The following is a 20728-nucleotide window of genomic DNA, read 5'->3' on the forward strand; positions in this document are numbered from 1 at the left end:
GCTGGAGGGGGAGGGTCAGAGGACAAAAATATAAACAGTTTATTTAGCTTTCTGTCATCCTAGCTGCCCACCCCTTCTCTGCCTACAATGAAAATAGCACATGACAGGATAATTGCCAGAGTGAGTGGTGCTTGGACAGGAACCAAAATTACACTCATACAAGAATATTCACTTGGTAATATTTAATATATGCAGCCCAGTAAGTTTTATTATGAAAATATCCTTGGACAAGGCAGGAGCCTTATAAAATAGAATGCCTCTTTCATTTACAATGGAATTTTACCTGTGTTTCAATTAAAAAATATATATATGTATTTATTTTTTTAATTGAAGTATATAGTTGTGTTACAATGTTGTGTTTCTGATGTACAGTATAGTGATTCAGTTATACATATATATTCTTTTTCATTATAGGTTATTACAGGATATTGAATGTAATTCCCTATGCTATACAGTAGTACCTTGTTGTTTATTTTATATATAGTAGTTTATATCTGCTAATCCCAAACTCCTAATTTAGCCCTTCCCACTCCTTCCTCTCTGGTAACCACAAGTTTGTTTACCAAAATGTCAATTGACAGATGAATGGATAAAGATGTGGTGTGTATATATACATATATATGTGTATGTACACACACACACACAATGGAATACTAAGCTATAAAAAGTGAAATAATGTCATTTGCAGCAACATGGATGGACCTAGAGATGATCATACTAAGTGAAGTCAGTCAAAGACCAATATGATACCACTTATTTGTGGAATCTAAAAAAAAAAAAAGATACAGATGGACTTATTTACAAAACAGAAACAGAGTCACAGACATAAAAATATTTTTAATAGTTTCCAGACACACCAGAGTAGCATTGCATAATTAAGCTAAACATATATAGTTTCAAATTAACTGAATATTCTGTTATATGAACAAATCTGCATGTTCATGAGGTATACCCACATTCTACTTTGGTGGATTATACAGACCCACAGTATTTCACTGGCTGGTTAAATTAAATATTTAGGGAGAAAATTAACTCTGTCAAGCCACTAGAAGATTATTTCTGCTCTGGTAGTCAGTTGCTGCTGCTGCTGTGAATAAAATAGGCATCTGTAATGCTGTAAAAAAAAAATCAAAAGAATAATTTAAGGATGATAGTCTACTGATTTATATTCCCCTTGAAGCCATTTTTATTAATGCAGTTTGGGATGCATCTGTTTTTTACTGTCATTAGTAAGTTTTTCTCACTTTCATATTAATTGCATAAGAAAGCACATTAACAATCATTTCACTTATAGGAAACGATTACTCTGCACTGTGGCTACATGGACACCTCTAATACTTGAAAAATGAGTATGAGGCTAAGTACCTGACACCACACCATGGAGGGCAGTCATCTTCATCTGAAAGCCGTGAAGAGCCACATTCCATTCCGAGTGTTAAATAGATTAATTCACAGAAATTGATCCAAGGATCTGTGGTATTTTCTCTGCTACTGTTTCTCTTGACATCTTCCCCTCTGGCTACTACATATTTTTCTACAAAGGAAGTAATTAGGAAATAGCATATCTAATCAACTCACAGGGAATTGTTGTTGATCGGATATGGAAACTAGGTTCTAAGAAAATAAAAGGGAAGCTGACCTGCCCACTGGATTTGTGGTACCTGAGACCCACTGACTAGACACAAATTAAAAGCTATTCAAGTTTATCAGGCTCGATGCTAGCGCTTTTCCCAAAAACTGAGCAGAAGAGAAATGCCGGGGTGATTTTGGAAGCACCGAATTGCAGGATCTGGAATAAGCTGCTTTATCAGGCAGACAGCTAGAAAATCCTATTTGCAAAATAGCTCCCACTAGCTTCTTTTATGTCCGAAGTGAGACTCAATCTTGGCTAGAAATGCACTCTTGTCAGTGGTAAGGAAGCCGGAATGATGGCTCCCCCCACCATCAGAAGCACCATTGCCTGTATGAATGGACCAAGGGAATGCAGTGTCTCATAGGCACAGAGCTGACCCGGTACAGTCACTGTCAGCCAGCCCTGAGGGACAGTCCCGTTGAGCCGCCCGGGGAGGAGAGTTTCCAGACCAACTGGTCCGAGGCAGGCAGCCTAGGGCTGCACGATGGCCGACCAACCCTCCAGGCGAGAAGGTCAGTAAGATAGCTGCGGTAAAGGCCCCAAGGAGCCGAGGGGAGAGCTCCTGCACCCTCCCAGGTCTCTGGACGCTGGGGCATTTCTGGGCGGCCCCTCGCGCCAGCAGAGGAGAGATTTGGGAAGGGGAGGGAGCAGAAGGTGGCGGAGCCCGTCTTCCCCCACCCCACCCCCCTCCCCGCCTTTACCTGCCACAGCTGAAGCGCAGCCACCGGCTCTTGTCAAGTCCGCTCATCCGCTCCAGAGTGGACAGCGGCCACCGCCGGCACCTGCCGCTGAGCGGGCCACTCTGAGGACGGGGTACCCTCCAGGCAATCCACCGCCTAGATCCCATGGCTAGGATTTCTCTGCGCTCTGCTGGGACGCCCCGGCAGCTTGTTGCCGCGCTCGGCTACCTGCTCCTGAACTACCCCCTGCTACAAGGACAGGTATCCTCGCCTGGGGCTGAGCCCCACCCGGCACTCTACCTGCCCACCTGGGGCTCCCTGGGCCACAGAAGCCCCGACGGCCCCAGGCACAGCGTTCTGATCGCCAACCCCGGGCTCCGGGTGCCCGTGGGCCGCTCGCTTTGGGTCGATCCTCTCCGGGACCTGGTGATTCGAGTGCAGCCGGGAGACCAGTGCGAGGTGACAGTGCTGGACGCCCTGCCGCCGTGCCACGGCGCGCTGTCCCCGCGCCGCTTCCCCTGCGCCTTCGGGCCCCGCCAGGTCCAGTATACTCACTTTGGCGCCCACAGTCCCCGGCGCGCCCGGGTGCGGCTGCAGCTGCGCTACGACGCCCCGACTTCCACGCTGGTGCTGCCCTTCACCCTGGCGGTGGAAGTGGTCTTCCCCGAGCTGGAGCTGGTGACGCGCAACTGGCCCTTGGCGGTGGAGAAGCTGCGCGGCTGGAGCCACGCCATCGACAGGGGAGTGCTGGACTTTGCCTCCCCGGAGTCTCGGCCCGCGGACACCCGTAGATGCCGGCTCACCCCTCTTCCTCCCGAGGGCGGCCCCCTGCCGAAGTACGGGCGTTTGGTGGACGCTGTGGGGGCCCCTCTCCCCAGGGGCAAAAGCGTAGACTGTGAGGCTTTTGTCCGGGCTGGGGTGCGCTATCAGCACACGGCCACCACGCCCTCGCCCAACCGGGACTACGTGCCCATGGTGGCAGAGCTGCTCAGGCCAGGGGACAGAGGCGCCGAGTCAGGGGAGTTGCTGCTCCGAGAACACTTCCAGCTGCTGGTGAGCATCCGCGAGGGAGTGGAGAACACTGCGCCCAGGCCGAGCCTCGGGGCCCTGATGATGATGGAAGTCTATCAGTTGGTGCTGACAGCCCTGACGCCTGACGCGCTGGCTGCCGAGGACATGGAGTCCGATGCTGATGACCTCATTTTCAACATTCTTAATGCCCCCGCCACCACGCCGGGGCACCTGGGCTACATGGTCAGTACTGATGACCCCCTGGGCCTTCCAGTCTCCTTCTTCACCCAACGGGAGCTGCGGGAACTGAAAATTGCTTATCAGCCACCTACAGAGAAATTGGATGGGGAGCGTCTTTTCCAGCTGGAGCTGCAGGTGGTCGACGGAGATGGCGCCACCTCAGATCCTTTTGCCTTCACGGTGGTAGTGAAGTCCATGAACACCCTGGCCCCAATGGCTAACTATACCCGGGGATTACTGCTTTTTGAAGGTCAGTCAAAGTCTCTGTCCAGCGCCCAAAGCCTTCAGATCAGTGATAAGGATAACCTGGAAGAGGTGAAAGTAGTTGCAGTCAAGGGCTTGAGACATGGGCAGCTAGTGGTGCCTGGGGCACCTGCCGGGCGCAGGCACTTCACACCAGTGGACCTGGCAGCAGGGCGAGTGGTCTACCAGCATGATGGCAGCGACACCTACAGTGACAACATCATCTTCCACATGGAGGATGGGCAACACCAGGTGGAGTTCCTCTTCCCTCTCACAGTCATACCTGTTGATGATGAACCCCCGATGGTCAGTGCCAACACCGGGCTCTCAGTGACTGAAGGGCAGGTGGTCCAGATCTCCCCCTTTGTCCTGAGTGCTACAGATATTGACTCTGAGGACTCAACCATCCACTTTGTCCTGGAAGACCATCTTCTGGACAGAAAAGAAGGAAGAGGGTGGGATCCAGCCCCTGGCTCCTCCCACTCAAGTGAGTGTCTGGGGGAGATGCTGCTGCGGCAGGCTGAACCACCTCTGTTCCCTGAAGATGAAGATTGGTATTATGTGGAAAAGGAAGGACTTTATGAGAAAGTGGTGACTGAGTGGCTTCAGCGAGACATAAAGGAAGGGAGACTCTTCTACCGCCATCTTGGACTCCATAGCCCTCAGTCTGTAATGACCCAGATGACTTTCCATGTGCAGGACGACCATGATCCACCCAATCTATCCAACCAACATTTCTTCACCATCAAGATCCAACCAGTGGATCTGCAGAGTCCAGAGCTGTTTCCAGGAACTACCCTAGAAATGACTGTGCAGCAATACAAACTCACTCACTTCCAGAAGAAATTCCTCCAATATGTAGACTGGAACTCAGATGACGAGCACCTATGGTACACCGTACTGATGCCCCCAACTGACACAGATAGCAACCATCAAGTCCAGGCTGGAGAAATTGTGATCACTGATTCACCAGACACCCCCATCATGCACTTCACCCAGGCCCAGGTAAATCACCACAAAGTTGCCTACCAGCCCCCCAAGAATAAGTTGGGGATTGTACCACGGGTGGTCCAGTTCACCTACCAGGTGGAGGATGCTGCTGGCAATAGTGTACCCGGAACATTCACATTATTCCTGAAGCCTGTCGACAACCAGCCTCCCCAAGTCACCAACAGAGGCTTTACTGTCTTAGAAGGAGAAACTTTTATCCTTAGCAGTAATGAGCTGGATGTTACAGACTCTGACACAGACATTGACCAGATTGTCTTCATGTTAGTTTGGGGTCCCCAACATGGACACTTGCAGTACTTAAAAAAATGTATGGTCCCAGGGGAATTTTTCATGCAAGCTGATATTGTTAATGGGAGTATCTCTTACCAGCACAGCGGAGACCAGACCACCAGTGACACCTTTCGTCTGGAGGTAAGCGACGGGGTGCATCACATACCCATCACTGTCCAGATTTCTGTGCATCCCACTGTGGCTGGCAAAAGTCCCACTATCTCTATTACAGGTAGTCCATTATTAGAAGTTTCCATAGATGTACTGGAGAATAGAGCCACTGAGATCCCCATGGACATCCTACAAGGCCAGAAGGACACAGGTGACTTGATGCTGTCTTTCATTGTGGAGGACAGCCCAAAACTGGGCACTATTCTGTTGAATGGTTTCCCCACAGAACGATTCACCCATGAGGATCTCATCAGTGGGGCAGTAGTCTATGCCCACACAGGGGGTGAAGTTGGATTCCAGAAGCAGCATGATACCTTCAGCCTTGCCCTCTCCAAGGATTCTTATCAATGGGCAATGGGGGCCAGCACAGTGGAGAGAGTGCAGGTTCAAGTGCTCGTGCTGCCGGTGGACAGTGTGGCCCCCAAGGTCTTGGTGGGGGAGTCCTACATTGTCTATGAAGGTGAGAAGAGCCCCTTGACCTTACAACATCTCAGTATTGAAGATGTGGACACTCCCCAGGATAAAATCCTCTGCACGGTGACCAATCAGCCAGCCTCTGGCTACTTGGAAAACATCGCATCAGCTCCTGACTCAAAAGAGTCACAGGCTGGTATTCCCATCAGTGCTTTTTCCATCAGAGACATCTGGACGAGACATATCAATTACGTACAGAGTATCCACAAAGGGATAGAGCCACAGAAAGATCAATTCACCTTTCATTGCTCTGATGGCATCAACTCCTCCCCAAATGTCTTCTTCCCTGTAATGATCTTACCCACCAATGACGAGCAGCCTGAACTTCTTGTCCACGAGTTTGTGGTGTTAGAGGGGATGAGTCTGGTCATAGACACCCCACTGCTCAATGGAGCCGATGCTGACTTGCCACCAAATGAGCTTCACTTTCAGCTCACAGCCCTCCCTCAACATGGACGAATTATCCAGCAGCTGGCCACTGGCAGCCAGCCCATCTACAGCTTCACATTGCAGGAGATCCAGGAGGCCTCCACCATTGTGTATGAGCATGATGACTCTGAGACCACAGAGGACAGTTTTGAAGTCTGGCTGAGTGACGGCAAGCACACCACCCACAGGAAGGTACCCATTGTGGTGATCCTGGTGGACGATGAAGCCCCTCAGCTGACCATCAACAGTGGGCTGGAAGTAGAGACTGGATGTACTGAGGTCATCACAGGTCGGGTCCTGAAGGCCACAGATCTTGACTCAGATGATAAAAGCCTCAGTTTTGTCCTCCGTTCTGGGCCTCAACAAGGGCTTCTACAGAGACTGAGGAAACCCAGAGGGGAGGTGAAGGACAACCTCACCCTGGGAATGAACTTCACCCAGGATGAGGTTGACCGGGGCCTCATCTGTTACACCCACACAGGCCAAGGAGTTCAGGACCTCATCAAGTTTGATGTGACTGATGGGATTAACCCTTTGCTAAACCGCTACTTCTACGTCACCATTGGCAGCTCAGACAGGGTCTTCCCTGAGATGGTTCAAAAAAGGGTCACCCTGACGGAATGTAGCAGAGTAACCCTCACCATGGATCTGCTTAGCGCCAGTGATATAAATAGCCCTGATGAACAACTTCACTTCAGCATCTCACAGGCTCCTAGCCTGGGGCACTTGGAAATCTCGGACCACCCTGGGGAGCCCATTTCCTCTTTCACTCAGCTTCAGTTGGCTGGCAACAAGATACTCTATGTCTGCACTTCCAAGGATAAGATAAAGATAGACAGCTTTGAGTTTCAAGTGACTGATGGGCACAATCCCATGTTCCGGACCTTCAGGATCTTCATCACGGACGTGGATAATAAGAAACCTATCATGACCGTCCATAAGCTGGTACTGCGGGAAGGGGAGAGCAAATGGATCACTCCCTTTGAGTTGACAGCAGAAGATGAGGATACCCCAGACGATCTTCTTCTCTTCACTGTCACCCAGGTCCCCATCCACGGCAGGATTTTGTATAACGGCAGCCGTCCTGTGGCCACCTTCTCCAAGCGGGACCTGAACGAGAACCTGATTAGCTACTGGCATGATGGCAGTGAGACGACCGAAGACAGTCTGTCCTTGACTGTTTCTGACGGCACACATGCTGATTTCTCTGTCTTCCCTGACACTGCCCTGGAGACACGCAGACCTCAGGTAATGAGGATTCACATAAGATCCCTGGACAACAGGCTCCCCCAGATTGCTTTTAACAGGGGCGCCCTGGCCTTAAAGCACCTTCACACTGGACATATGGGCTTCCTAATTACCAGCAGTCCTCTGAAGGCAGAAGATCAGGACAGCTCCCACAGGCTCCTAAAGTATAAAGTGACCAGAGGACCAATGCATGGCTTCATTATCAACACTGGCCTTGGAAATGAGAGCACGCAAGTGTTTACACAAGGTTAGTACACAACGTGCCCTGGTGCCTCTGTCCCTTTCCTTGAACAGATCAGATCTCTCAGTTATGTAAGGAAATTGTCCTGACCCCAGTCCATTAGCAAAAAAATTCTAATTCTATTGAAATACAATGGAATGTGAAATTAACAAACCAAGAAGGTCCATTTTCAGCTATTTAATCAGCATACCCATTTAACAGACACCCTCAGACATTTAACAAGACTTGTAGTTATGTCTTAATGCTGTAAAACACAGGTAGAAAGCTTCTACTTCTGAAATATGAAAAGATGACATTGATTTTGAAAATATCAGTTTAAGTTTGAATTTTACGTAAAGAACTGCATATTTAGGAATCCCTTGCATAGTTTATCAGTAAGTCTAGGTTTCTAAAGATAGTGTTTGGTATCCAGATTTTAGACATAAATATTATACTGCATGTTTTATTATACTTTTCAAATGCCATTTCTGCATCTAAAAAAAAACTTTGTCTAAGTAGGGGGATATGTTTTAATGATCATTTTTCTTTTATATTTGTCGTTACTACTAATGCTGAACTAGAGGCAGGTCCCTCTGCTTTCCCAGGTGATGTGACACCTGGTGTCTTTGGCTTCTCTTCAGGCTTAAAACTTTTTCAGGTAGCTCTGTGTATGAGATGTAAGAGGTACATGGAATTTTACGCATTCAGTACTTATAAAGCTAGATGCAATCTAAGAGTAAAACTTATGAAGGTTGTTTGAAAAAAATAGTTCATTTATGCTTTCAGAATTGCTTCTAAAGCAAATGAAATCATGAAGTTCTATAAGAATTATTCTTAGAAATAAATACTCCAAAATGCAAATTGTCTTTAAAATACTAATAATGGGGGGCAGGAATAGCTTAATGGCAGAGCACGTGCTTAGCATGCACAAGGTTCTGGGTTTGATCCCCAGTACCTCCATTAAAAAAAAAAAAATTGACCAATGCAAAAACAATTATAGACCCAAGTGACAAATTCTCAAAAATCTAAGAGAATGGGCAATAGAAAAAGATCCTGATTTTATTCTCATTTTCTTTTTCCTTACGATGCAGTAGTTATTCTTTAACTTCATTTCAACAAGAGTTAGTGAGTATCCACCATTATTCCAAGCTCTATGCTTGTACAGAAGACCTAAAGCCAGGTGGAATCAGCTGTCTGTAGAGGGCGAGGGTGAAGCATGCATAGCTAGAAGGTTCTCCTTATTGGCCATCACCTCAGAGATCACACATATGGTAGCCCACAAACAGAATTTTAAAACTATAAAGTTCTAATTTTTTTTGCTATTATAACTTTAAGAAAACATTAGAATCTTATTCACTTCATAATTTTTTTAAAAAAATTAGATCCATGTTCATCTAGTCATTTTTAGATTTATTTATTGTAGTATTTTCATGCCCTATGAAAATACCGAGGTTCTTAACACACTCGTTTTCTGTTGTGCCAATGCGATGTGTGGTGCCTGTTCCTTTACCAGCTGATGTTGATGAGAGGAGGATCTACTACATCTTGCATGAAGGCAGCAAGGCAACAAACGACATCTTCTTCTTCTCTGTTGAAGATAATGGTAAGTCAGTATTGAAACCACAAAAGGGAGTCTCGGTTAATTAAAATCAATGTGAAATGGAAGAGTTCTGTCATTTGCATAGTAATCACAATCAGTAATATAATACCAACAAATGAGTTGTTTTTATTTGTGGTCTTAATGCCAACTGATCCTCGACAAATCACTTTTTAGGAAAGGAAAGCAATGAAGAATTTCAGTAATGAGATATGAAGTATTTCACCTGGCCTGGATTATGTGTGACATCCTTTAAGCAAGTCAGTCTCCTCTTCAGGAGGTATCTGAGAATCTAGCTAGTAGCTTCTGTCACTCGTAAACAAACTTAAAAATGTACTGTTAGATTTTCTTAGGATTTTTAGCTCCAGAACCGAATCTTAGCGGCTCCCCGATCCCAGAATTATAATCTTGGATGGAGTAAAAGATGTATTGACTGGCATAGAGGAAAGTTTGTTTTTAAAAATGCCTGTTTATGCTACACCTATGTTTGTTTATTGTGTCTTCAAAGTAGCATACTGGGCAGCAACTAGTTAACAGAAGGCACTTTCTTCACAGAGCCAGGGATATGCTGATTATGTGGTCAAAGAAAAATCACTTTGCAGTATGACAGGATAATTGCAGAAATTATGTCCATGTACCGCTTGCCACTCCATAACCTCTTTCAGTATAAATCATTACTCATTCTCAGTAAGTAACATGCATTTTCTGCCTAAATTATGTACGATCAGTCAGGACTGTATTTACTGGAAAACAGCCGTATATGAGAGGCTGTATGATATATTGAGTTTGAATCCCTGGTCTTCTTTGTGATCCATTTCCCCCATCTATAAAACGGTGGTCTTCATACATCTTTCCAAGGGTGGCTAAGAGAATTAAGTGAGGTAATATATTAAAAAAAAAAAACACTTGGCTCATAGTAGGTGCTCAATAAGAGTTAGTTGCCTTCTCCCTTTCTGATGAGACTGACTATGGTGGAAACTGGTTCCTGCTTGCCATCTTCTCAAAGTTTCACGGATCTTTCCCCAAGTGACTAGAAAGATAAAGATGAATTTAAGCCCTTTAAACTATTCACTAAATCATATGTAAGACTCGAATAGTTTATAAGGACTATTTTTCTTTCTGTTCTTGAGAAGGATGATGCCCTAAAAAGATAAACATCTGGTTTGGACATGCGCTTTCTGGTACAAATCAAGAGTTTCACTCTGTGCTTTCACCAAAAACAAGAGTCAGTCTCTGATGGTAAATAATGTGAACTTTACATAGCTACCATTTTTTTTTAGTACTTTCTATGGGCCGATCACTGCAAAACAAAAGGTAAATGTTGGGAGGCCCATTTTAAAATGAAGACGCTGGGGCTGAATAACTTGTCTAAAGTCATAGGGGTAATAAGCAGGTGGGCTGGAATTAAACCCAGATCTCACAGATTCCAAAGCCAGCGCCCTTAACCACTAATGCTAGGCTACCTCTGTTTTGGGAAGCTGAAATCTTGGGTAGAAATCAGAGAACAGAGCAAAGACACCAGTGCCTCACCTGGCAAATAAATACCTTGTAAACTAAAGAGGTCAGAATGGTCAAACACAGACTCCAGAACATTTGAACTCATACCTGATCATAGTTGGACCTTGAAATGTATGCATATTCGTTAGCTAACTAAATATTTGTGCATTCACTTATTCAGTGGGCTTTTTAATTGCCTTCTTCTAAGCACCATGCACAGAGCTAAGATCCGTGTCTTTCTGTGATGAGCATTCTTGGAATAGCTTCCAGCTGCTATGAAGGACTTCACATGTTTTTGTATCTGATATTTTCAAATTTTATGAATTTATATCTTTCAAGAGCCAATGTAATCTATTTTTCTTTTAAAATAGTCCCACTTTTTAAGCTGTTTCCCAAACAGAATGTGTACTGAAACTTACAATGTGAGCTGTTAATAACTGTCTTCCCTGAGAGCACACAGCCCTGGCGGAAGGTAGTGATTCCAGTTATTTAAGCTACTTGTAATGGACACGCTTCTAAGGATGCATTTTTCTCCACTGGGCTGAAGGAGACTTTGTTGCTATTGTTGTTGTTTGTGGTACTGGCATTGGAGCCATTAGAGAAGGTGGTGCCCTGCCTCCAGGACTGGGCACGAGGCATGAGCTCCAGGCAAGCTCCAGGGTCTTATGGATGGAAGTCCTGGCAAGGTGACTCTAGAGGTGCAATTTAGTAAAGCCCCAGGATTGGCAGCAGGAAGGCTTCCAGTTCATAGTCTCTGAAACCAGGCTACCTGCATTCAAACCTTCGTAGCTGTGTATTCTTTGAGAAATCTTCTTTACTTTGCTCATCTGTGAATTGGAGATACCTAGAGCATGTGCCTCATAGGAGTATTATGAGGATGTTGTTAGTTTCCCATTGCTCCTGTAATAAATTGCCACAAATTGAATGGTTTAAAACAACACAAATGTATCATCTCATAGTTCTGCAGGTCAGAAGTCCAAAAATGGTTCTAACTTGGCTACAATTAAGGTTTGGGCAAGGTTGCACTCTTTTATGGGGACTGTAGGGTGGAATCCATTTCCTTGGCTTTTCTGGCTTCTAGAGACGGTCTCATCCTTCCATCTTCAAAGCCAGAAGTGGTGGAGCATTTCTCATATTTCTTCACACTGACACACGTTCCTGACTCCCTCTTACACTGGGCTCACCTAGGTAATCCAGGATGATTTTCCTCATCCCAAAATTCTTGGTCACATCCTCAAAGCTCTTTTTGCCATGTAAGATAACATATTCACAGGTTCTGGTAATTAAGATGTGGCCGTCTTTAGAGGGCCAGTATTCTGCCTACCGCAAGCATTAAAGGAATTAACACACACAAGGCACTTAGAAGAGTTCCTGGCACATAGCAAGCACTCAGTAAATTTTATCATCTTTAGAATTATCAGTTGGGATACCAAATTTTGTGTTTTTTCTTTTTCTGGGTAAAAAGAAATTTAATAATTTATTCCTGGAAATGTATAATTAGATGACTTGATTATGTAAGGTCAACTTTTACCCTATTATGGTGAATTATTTTATTGGGGGCACTGCTTGGAATACTTGGCTTCTTGTCTCTCTTCTTCTGTCCACTTACAAATTGGTTCAATATTTGTTAGAAGCCCACTAAGAAGGCAAAGGAAGAAGAGGAGGTAACTTAAATCCACTGTTCTCGTCTTCTCTGCTGTGAGCTAAGCTGCTTAACATGGGAATATTTTGCCTGCTCACATCTTATTTTCTATCTCAATTGTGCCTTTTTCTTTTTCTCTGCTAGAGTGAAATGAAGTAGCACATATACCAAAAATGTAACACGGTGCCTAGCATTAGTATTCCCCAATAAATTTGAATTTTCTTCTCTTTCTTCTCATATACTTAGGAACATAACTGCACTGTGTACACAGATTAACTGGGAATTCAAATGGAAATTTTTTACAGTGTAGCTGTTTATAGTTTCCATCAGTTTCTGCAGTTTTGAGTAACCCAGATGAAGGCTATTTCAGTATAAGATCTTCATCTACTTATCACACTGATGGTAAATGTCAGTCAAGGTTATCCTGAAAGCTACTGGTAACAGGGAATATATCCGAGATTTCTAAAGCTCTGAACGGAGCCAGTTAAGCATAGTATGAAGTTCATTTATTGTCCTCTCCCTAAATTATTGTGCTAACAGATTTGTCTTGAAATGTTGCCCAACTCTACTATATATAACAATGAGTGGGTCTTTCCTACTTACTGCACAATATTACCTTAAATTTATATAGCGCTTAATATTGCTACAAAGTGTTTTCACCGATGTTATTCCATTTCGATCCTTACCACAACCTGTGAGAAAGAAATTGTTATTTCAAATTTTAAGAGGAGGAAATGAGCTTAAGGAGTTAAAAGATTCATAGAAAGGAATCATCAGTGGGGAGGGTATAGTTCAAGTGGTAGAATGCATGCCTAGCATGCATGAGGTCCTGAGTTCAATCCCCAGTACCTCCTCTAAAAATAAATAATTAAACCTAGTTACCTCCCCCTGTCAAAAAGTAATAATAATAAATCAATTTTTTTTAAAAAAGAAAAGAACCATCAGAGGAGCCAAGTCAATTTTTTCTAATAAGTCACACTGAATAGCTATTGGGAGTGGGACGATTTTAGTTTTGGATGTGCTATGGCTATTTAACTTTTTTAAGACCAGAAACAGATTGTTTCATTTTATCTTAAATTATCCAGTGTTTAAAGCCAATTTGATCAACACTATGCATTTTAATATTTGAATTGGACTTGATACTTGCCTCGCGGTCCATGTGAGTACCAGTGTGCTGTTTAGATGAGCAATGGAGGAAACACCTGGAGAGACAGATGAGCCCCACCACCAGTGTTCCCAGGTTCAGTAGAGCCAATCTGTGGAAAAATGAGTTCAGAGCTGTGAAATGTAGGAAATAGCTACAGAGGGCTGGGTTCGCTGACTGTGTGCCAAACAAAATTTTATATCAGCTATGGTACTATCTATATGCTAGCCTTCCCTTTTTGTCATTTGTGGCTTAGTTTGGCTTTGTTCATTTTTGTTTTATACTGAAACCATTCATTCTTTTTTTTTTTTTAATTTTACTTTAATGGAGGTCCTGGGGATTGAGCCTGGGACCCACTTCTTGCACATTAAGCATGTACTCTACCACTGAGCTGTACTCACCCCTTGATTCTTTAAAGAAGGATGGAAAAGTTGCTTCCTATTTTTTGATCACTGTACAAGCTATCCAGAGGCTCACCTCAGTCTCACTTCCTGTTTGTTTTGGAGGCCAGGCCTGGAGCTCATCTGTTACTGCTGGCACTTTTTTTTTTTTTTTTTTTTTTTTTTTGCTACAAATTAATCATTTTAGAAATGGGAACACCTTTTAATAATATCCAGGATTGAGTCATTTTTAGGAGTCCATTCAATGAATGGCGAATGGTAAGGAACAGTATTAATGACGACCTTAATGACACTATTACACCCTTGTTTTTAGCATTGTTAATTACACTAAAACTGAAGGCTTTAAGTCTAAAATTTTGTGTAAAAATACCTGAATGTACAGGCATCTTTTAGCATAAATAGTCTAAAAAATTTTGAGTGACCTATAATTCCTCCACCAGATAACTGCTCTAAACATTTTTAAAAAGATAATATTAAACTGCACTGATACCTAGTCCCTTTCCCCAAAGAGGAATTTTTCTTTGTTTCCTTACAAAAAGAAATTTATTCACATAGCAGAATATCCTTTTTATTTACCCAAAAGAGGCTGTTTTTGCTTGCTTATGCTTGATTCTGAGCGTTGGCTGCTTTAGCTTAAAATATAGGTACACGTATAAAATAACATATATGGTATACACCTATTATGCACTAGCACAAACAGATACACTTTATCTGCCTTGTTCTTTTTAAACAGCTATATAATATTCCATTTTATAGCTATATTGTAGATAATTAACTGGTTATCTATAAAAGGCATTTTTTTTTCTCTTTCATTATCAACTTAGCAGTGGATTTACTTAGCCCTGATTTAACCTGGATGTTTGAATGTCTAAAACATTCTAGCATTTTCTGAAATGTCATACTTGCTTCAGACATGGGTTTTTCATATAAGAATGCCAAGGCAGATGTAACTAGGGAAGAAAATATGACAGCAGTTTACTCTTTTTTTTTATTGAAGTGTAGTTGATTTATAATGTTAGTTTCAGGTATACAGCAATGTGATTCAGTTATACATATATTTTTCTTTTCAGATTCTTTTCTGTTATATGTTATTACAAGAAATTGAATATAGTTCCCTGTGCTATACAGTAGGTCCTTGTTTATCTGTTTTATATTTAGTAATGTGTATAGTAATTAAATTGACTATGAATCCTTAGAAGTTAAAAAAAGGACAAGTAAAGAAAAAAAAAATAAGCAAAGTCTTTTTTGCTGTTAGAGGCTCCAAGATGCCCCTGGAATTAGACACCAAGGTGGTGGGTCTTGCTTATCTTATCTCTGCCAGGGCTGATTCTGGAGGGGTTTCTACCTTTGGTGTTTTCGAGGTCTGTCCTGTTGAACTTGTAAGGATTTGAGTCTGCAGTTTAGAATCAAGTCTGCAGTTAGAGTGATCGGCCGCAAGATGGACTGCTCCTCTGAGTACAAGTCAAAACAAGTTTTGCTAATTCCTGTCGGTGGGTCACCACTCAGTGACAATGAGAGAGACGGGGGAACCTTGTCCACTTACATGTCACATGGTAGAGCTTAGGGCAGTCACAACATTTTATACAACACTGTACATAAATCCTGGGTGCTTGACTGTTGTACCTTGTTCCTGATGTAAGAACAAATGGCTTTTAAACCTTCTCACTCTAGTCAATGCCCACGCCTTATTTTGTATGATGTGGTTTGCCCATGCTCAGGGGAAAAAAAAAAAAGAAAGAAGCTGCTTTTCCCATATACTTACAACAATTAGACTTCTGCAGACCTAGTTTCCCCAGAGAAAATTAAGTAGGGATTCAGGATAAAAGTTCTTTGGATGCTGAGGCATGTGCGAGGGGACTTCCAGCAGGCTTTGTTGGTTCATTATTGTATTCTGCTTGTGCTAAAACCTATGGGTTTTGCCACATTTTAAAAAAATTAAAATATGTGCTCAAATAAAATAAATTCAAATAGTGTAGAAGAGCATAAAATGAAAAGCAAGAGTTTCCTTTCCTGTTCCCATTCATAGTCTTATTCCAGAGAAAACCAAAAACTGTGCCTCTGTGTGTGTGTGTGTGTGTGTGTGTGTGCGTGTGTGCATGAGTGTTAGCGCACATACACAGCTCTAGCTGTAATTATGTCTTCCATTAATTTTAAAAGTCCTGGAAGCCTGGAAGATAGTAGATAAACTTAGATTTTATTTACTGATTGTCCAAGTTTTAATCTTTCTGTGAGAGGAAGCTGTTTGGTGTAGCTTGGCCTGTGTATCCCAGGAAAAGAGGAAAGGGGAGCTAATCTGGCTAATTAAAACGATACCTACAATGAAATCATGTAACCCTGATCATAATCTGTGTTAGAATTGACGTGCCTCCCTGAATGAATTATTTTAAAAATAATATTAATATTTTAAAAATTGTGAATCACTATGTTGTACCTGAAACTTGCACCTCGATAAAAATTTTTTAAATTTTTTTCAAATTTTTAAATTATATTGATCATAATTGTGGATGATTTGGAAGGAGAATTTTTGAAAATAAATAAATAAATGTACTGTGGAGTTTGACTCACAACAAAGAGCCTCAAAGAAAAATAGCTTTAGTGTCTTTATCTTTGAGTATTTCATGAAAGCATTTTTGTTTAAAGCTTTTTCCCATAAAATAAAACATGCGTTTATTTTTTCATTGTTATTTATTCTTTTAAACCATGCAATTTCACGTACAAAAATAGAAAAGCCAGTCTGAGCATACAATAACCTAAGAAAGTTCCAGTCCAAGAAAATAATCACACTTCACAAAGATGATTAATAAAAGGAGAAAACATTTTTGAGAGAAAAGAAATATTATGAATGATATTCTTTTAATATCCTCTATCAATCAATTAATTAATTAGTAATTAATCAACTACTAGTACTAAATCAATACCTTCTATACTCAGAGTACGTCATTTGGATCACATTGTTGTGTGCCTCTTGCTTTTCATTTCCAGTTGCTAAATATCCTGATTACTGCACTGCATCAATTTAAGAAACATTTTATTGCTTGAAAAGGGAATTTATTTCTTGAAAGAGTCAAGGCTGTTCTTCTCTTGACTTATGTAAGCAGGCTCTTAAATAATCACTTCAGGAATAAACAGATTTTACGAACTCAGGATTAAGTCTTACACTCCACGAACATACATATGTGCCTAATAAATGGATAATTATAAATGAATACTTATGAGTGTCTACACACATACGTGTGTATTAGTATGTGAGGTGCGTATGTACATGTAGAGCTCTCTAAAAAGAGAAAACTGTTTTGACTCATTCGGAATGACGAGTTACCGTGTCTCTGTCTTGATGGTGAGGTAAAATGCTTCAGTTTCAAATTCAGGTTCGGCATTTGAACGTCTTTCTTGTCCCAGGAATTGTGCTAGACATTTAAATACCTTTCTTCTCATTTAATCTCCACAAAGGCATCATGAGATAGACATTAGCTCCCATTTTATGATTTAAGTAAACCTTTATGTCATTGAGTGAATTGATTGTATCACTAAAGCTGTTAGCATTTGAACATTCTACGGAGTCATGTGGAAAGATAAGAAAATCACAAATTCCTAATCCTTCTGAAATTGTCACTATTAAAATGATCCTTAAATGTACTGATCTATTCTTTGTTCAAAAGTTACATGTTTCTCTGGAATGCTGAAGACATTTAGTTTATAACCAAAATGATAGGGTCACATCTAGAGGCTGAGGCTTCTATACAGTACGTGCATAAAACAGGTCCTTTAGTGAGAAGACAGCAAGGAGCACAAGAGCCTGAATGATGCTGTCACCACTTTGAGGAACCAGAAATGACAGTTTCAGCTTGGGTTGGCTGACCCATCTATAGGCTGGAGTGACTGGAGCCACTGAAGACAGTATTTTTAATAGAAAAAATAGCACAGATTGCGTTCTGACTGAGCTTCAAATTAGTTGGGCCACCGGGCATTTGGCTTGTCGTTCTCCATCAGGACATAAACACGTGGGGTTGTCTCCATGTATGACAATGACTCAAGCTTCCCTAAAGTAATTTGTAAAAAGTGGGAATGAATATGTGTATACTCATGTGCACGCTTCCTCCCAGCCTACATTTGTGAGAAACTGGCAGAGAAACAAAATATATGTAAGGAGCACAGAATGGATATCAAACTCTGGCTTCATTGACAAGGGACCATATAGTAAAATATGCAAAACAGACCCAGTGCTTAACCTGGTCAGGTTTCCGGGGACCCCTGCCTGAGCAGTAGCGCAAAGCTAGAAAGTCAGTAGCGATGTGCCTTCAGCCCAAGACGATGTTAACGGTGGGGTCCACTGAGTGACCAAGCACTGGTGTTTTGCCCGTTCGGTGTCTTATTAGAAGGAGGGCCTACAAGTAGAAAGCTCTGCTTTTGCTCCCGCTTCTTGACAGTAGTTTGAGAAAGCCAATACAGGAATGTGCTGTTAAGAACTGTGGCAGAAACAGGGAAATTTGCAGCCCCGGATCATTGTTAGCAGTGCCATCGGTATTCAGTTCTTGGCTTTTAATTTTTTTCTACCTCTCCTTCTATTCACTGTTCTCATTTTCTTTCTTTCTTTCTCCTTCTTTTTTTCCCCCCTATTCTCTATTCTCATTTTCTCCCTTATTTGCTTTGATTTCCTCAGCCCAGCTTCCAGAATGAGCTCTGGGTTTGCCTCATGCTCATCCTGTTTCTTGGTTCCTGGTTCTCTGTCCAGCCCCGCATATGCTCCGCCTGTGGCTTTGTTTACATTACTCAACCCCACTTATGCCTGACTTTCCATCCTGCAAAATAGTTTTTAGGAAATAGCACATCCTTTACTGGACTTATTAAGAAGTGTGTAAAGCACACAATCCTGTTATTAAAATAATCCTTACATCTTACAATAAACATCTATCTGACTGGAGCCATATCTAATAAATGTGCTGAGGAAGGGGGGCGATTTATTATTAGAAGTAAAAATTCTCTGAAACAGAATGTGTTGTCATGATGTTTACCCCCCAATAAAAGCCAAAACATTAGAAAAGTCTACTAGTCAATTACGTTTTAGTAAAGAGAGAGAAATCAAATTCCCTCTGAGATTGCTATGTAAAATGTTTCATCTGTAGTGAGCTTCAAGGAGTTGGACATCCTCTGTTTTAGGAATCAAGGAAGGCACTAAGCTGTACCCAGGCGAAGGCCCTTGGGGGAGCTGGCAGTGTTACGGCTGGAAGCCTCTCTGCTCAGGAGAGGTGACTGAGTTACTCAGTTGAAAAAAATTACAATAACCTGTAATGGATACAGCTCAGCGGTAGAGCACGTGCTTAGCATGCACAGTGCCCTGGCTTCAATGCCCAGTGCCTCTATTTTTTAAAAAGTTACATGGACTAAAAATGGCCTTTTGTCTCTGCTTCCTGTGAAGAGAAAAGTGAAGTATGCACCAGTTGGCAAGGAATTAGGGGAAAAGGAAATGAGTTTCTTGAGCCAATGACTATATATATTTTTTTAAGTTGCTGGATATAACTACTGGTTTAAATGACTCTTTCAGGGAACACTTGTAACAGATGATACATTGCTATTCCATTGTGTGTATATGCCACGTTTTATCTATCCATTCCCCTGTGGATGAATACATGGGTGGTTTCCACCTTTTGGCTCTTGTGAATAAGGCTGTAATGAACAATGACGTACAAGAGTCTGTTCAAGTCCCTGCTGTCACTTTCTTTAGGTCTGTACTTAAAAGTGGAATTGCTGGGTCTCATATGCTTATTTTATGTTTACCCTTTCTTAATATCTGCCCAACTGGTTTCCATAGCAGCTGCAGAAATTTCTTTTAATATTCCGATAACTGTATAATTGGGTTTTGCATAATTCTATGCCTCGTCTTGTGTGCATTTAGAGATACTGTTCTAAGAAGGGGACCAGAGGATTCCCCAGGCTGCCAAAAGGCTCCCATCGCACAAAACAAGGACCAGAACCTCTGCACACTGCCTTCTCTTTCCTCTAAGGCAAAATTATGTAAATCTGTAAAATCCTGGCAGGTGTTTGGTGTCAGGAACTGTAATTGAACAATCATTACAAAAATAGTGATTTTGCATTTTCTTGGAAGTGCAGTATGGATGAGCTAGACTAATAAAAAATGCTTTCAGAACCAAGTTTTCCTGGTTGGTAACATAATATGCATTTTTACCAACAGACATATGCTGAGAAAATATAATGTGCAATTCAGTGGATAAATATAAGTTCAGGCCTTTACTATACCAGAGCATAAGGGCTAGTTAGATGAGAACACTTTGAAAAGCCAGATAGTTCCTGAGATATGGTTGATTTGATCAATCAGTTCCATTGGCGTTCTGTAAAGAGAGAAAAATGTGGAGTTTCAACAATTTGCATCCCTTGTGTAGAACTATAGTCAATGTAAAACTTTATGAAACACATTCATTCACAAAATCCAGCTGTCACCAGTATCTATTTTCATCATCCTAAACAGAAACCCTGTAACCATTAAAACAGTACCTTACTGTTAGCATTGCTGTGTCACCTCTATATGGTTTCATCTAACTTCTGTGTTTTAAATAAGAAAAATTCTTTAACCACTTACTCAATTTCAGTGTTCAGAATTCAAAATACGATCTTCATTAAGTATGGAAAGAAACACATAGCTAGAACTTGGACTCAGATTTCAGAAAAGGCATGATACTCTTCTGACTTGACTATAGCATCATTCATTCCATTAACATCTATTCCTGTCCTATGCCAGGCATATGGGATATGACAGGAAAAAAGGAACTTACAGTCCAATGGGGGATAAATTAAAAGGCAG

At 42.0% G+C, this 20728-nt stretch overlaps 1 protein-coding gene and 1 long non-coding RNA gene across 3 annotated transcripts in view; one reads left to right on the forward strand and one right to left on the reverse strand.

The window, feature by feature from the left end:
• Nucleotides 1-847: 847 nt before the first annotated feature.
• Nucleotides 848-2469, reverse strand: LOC141579736 (uncharacterized). Its single transcript, XR_012511603.1, has 3 exons — nucleotides 2335-2469; nucleotides 1366-1534; nucleotides 848-1114 (listed from the first exon to the last, which is right to left on the reverse strand). It is a non-coding gene; the product is annotated as an uncharacterized LOC141579736 (long non-coding RNA).
• The window catches only part of FREM3 (FRAS1 related extracellular matrix 3), a 75377-nt gene continuing 56771 nt past the window's right edge, over nucleotides 2123-20728 (forward strand). For both annotated transcript variants that reach the window (XR_012511598.1, XM_074377917.1), the window contains exons 1-2: nucleotides 2123-7657; nucleotides 9144-9233. Coding sequence is in view for 1 of the 2 variants with exons in the window: in XM_074377917.1 (XP_074234018.1) it covers nucleotides 2479-7657; nucleotides 9144-9233 (5269 nt within the window). In the remaining variant the exon portion in view is untranslated. The remainder of the gene's footprint in view (nucleotides 7658-9143; nucleotides 9234-20728) is intronic.

This window comes from Camelus bactrianus, chromosome 2, assembly GCF_048773025.1.
Source record: "Camelus bactrianus isolate YW-2024 breed Bactrian camel chromosome 2, ASM4877302v1, whole genome shotgun sequence".
NCBI classification, from domain to species: domain Eukaryota; kingdom Metazoa; phylum Chordata; class Mammalia; order Artiodactyla; family Camelidae; genus Camelus; species Camelus bactrianus.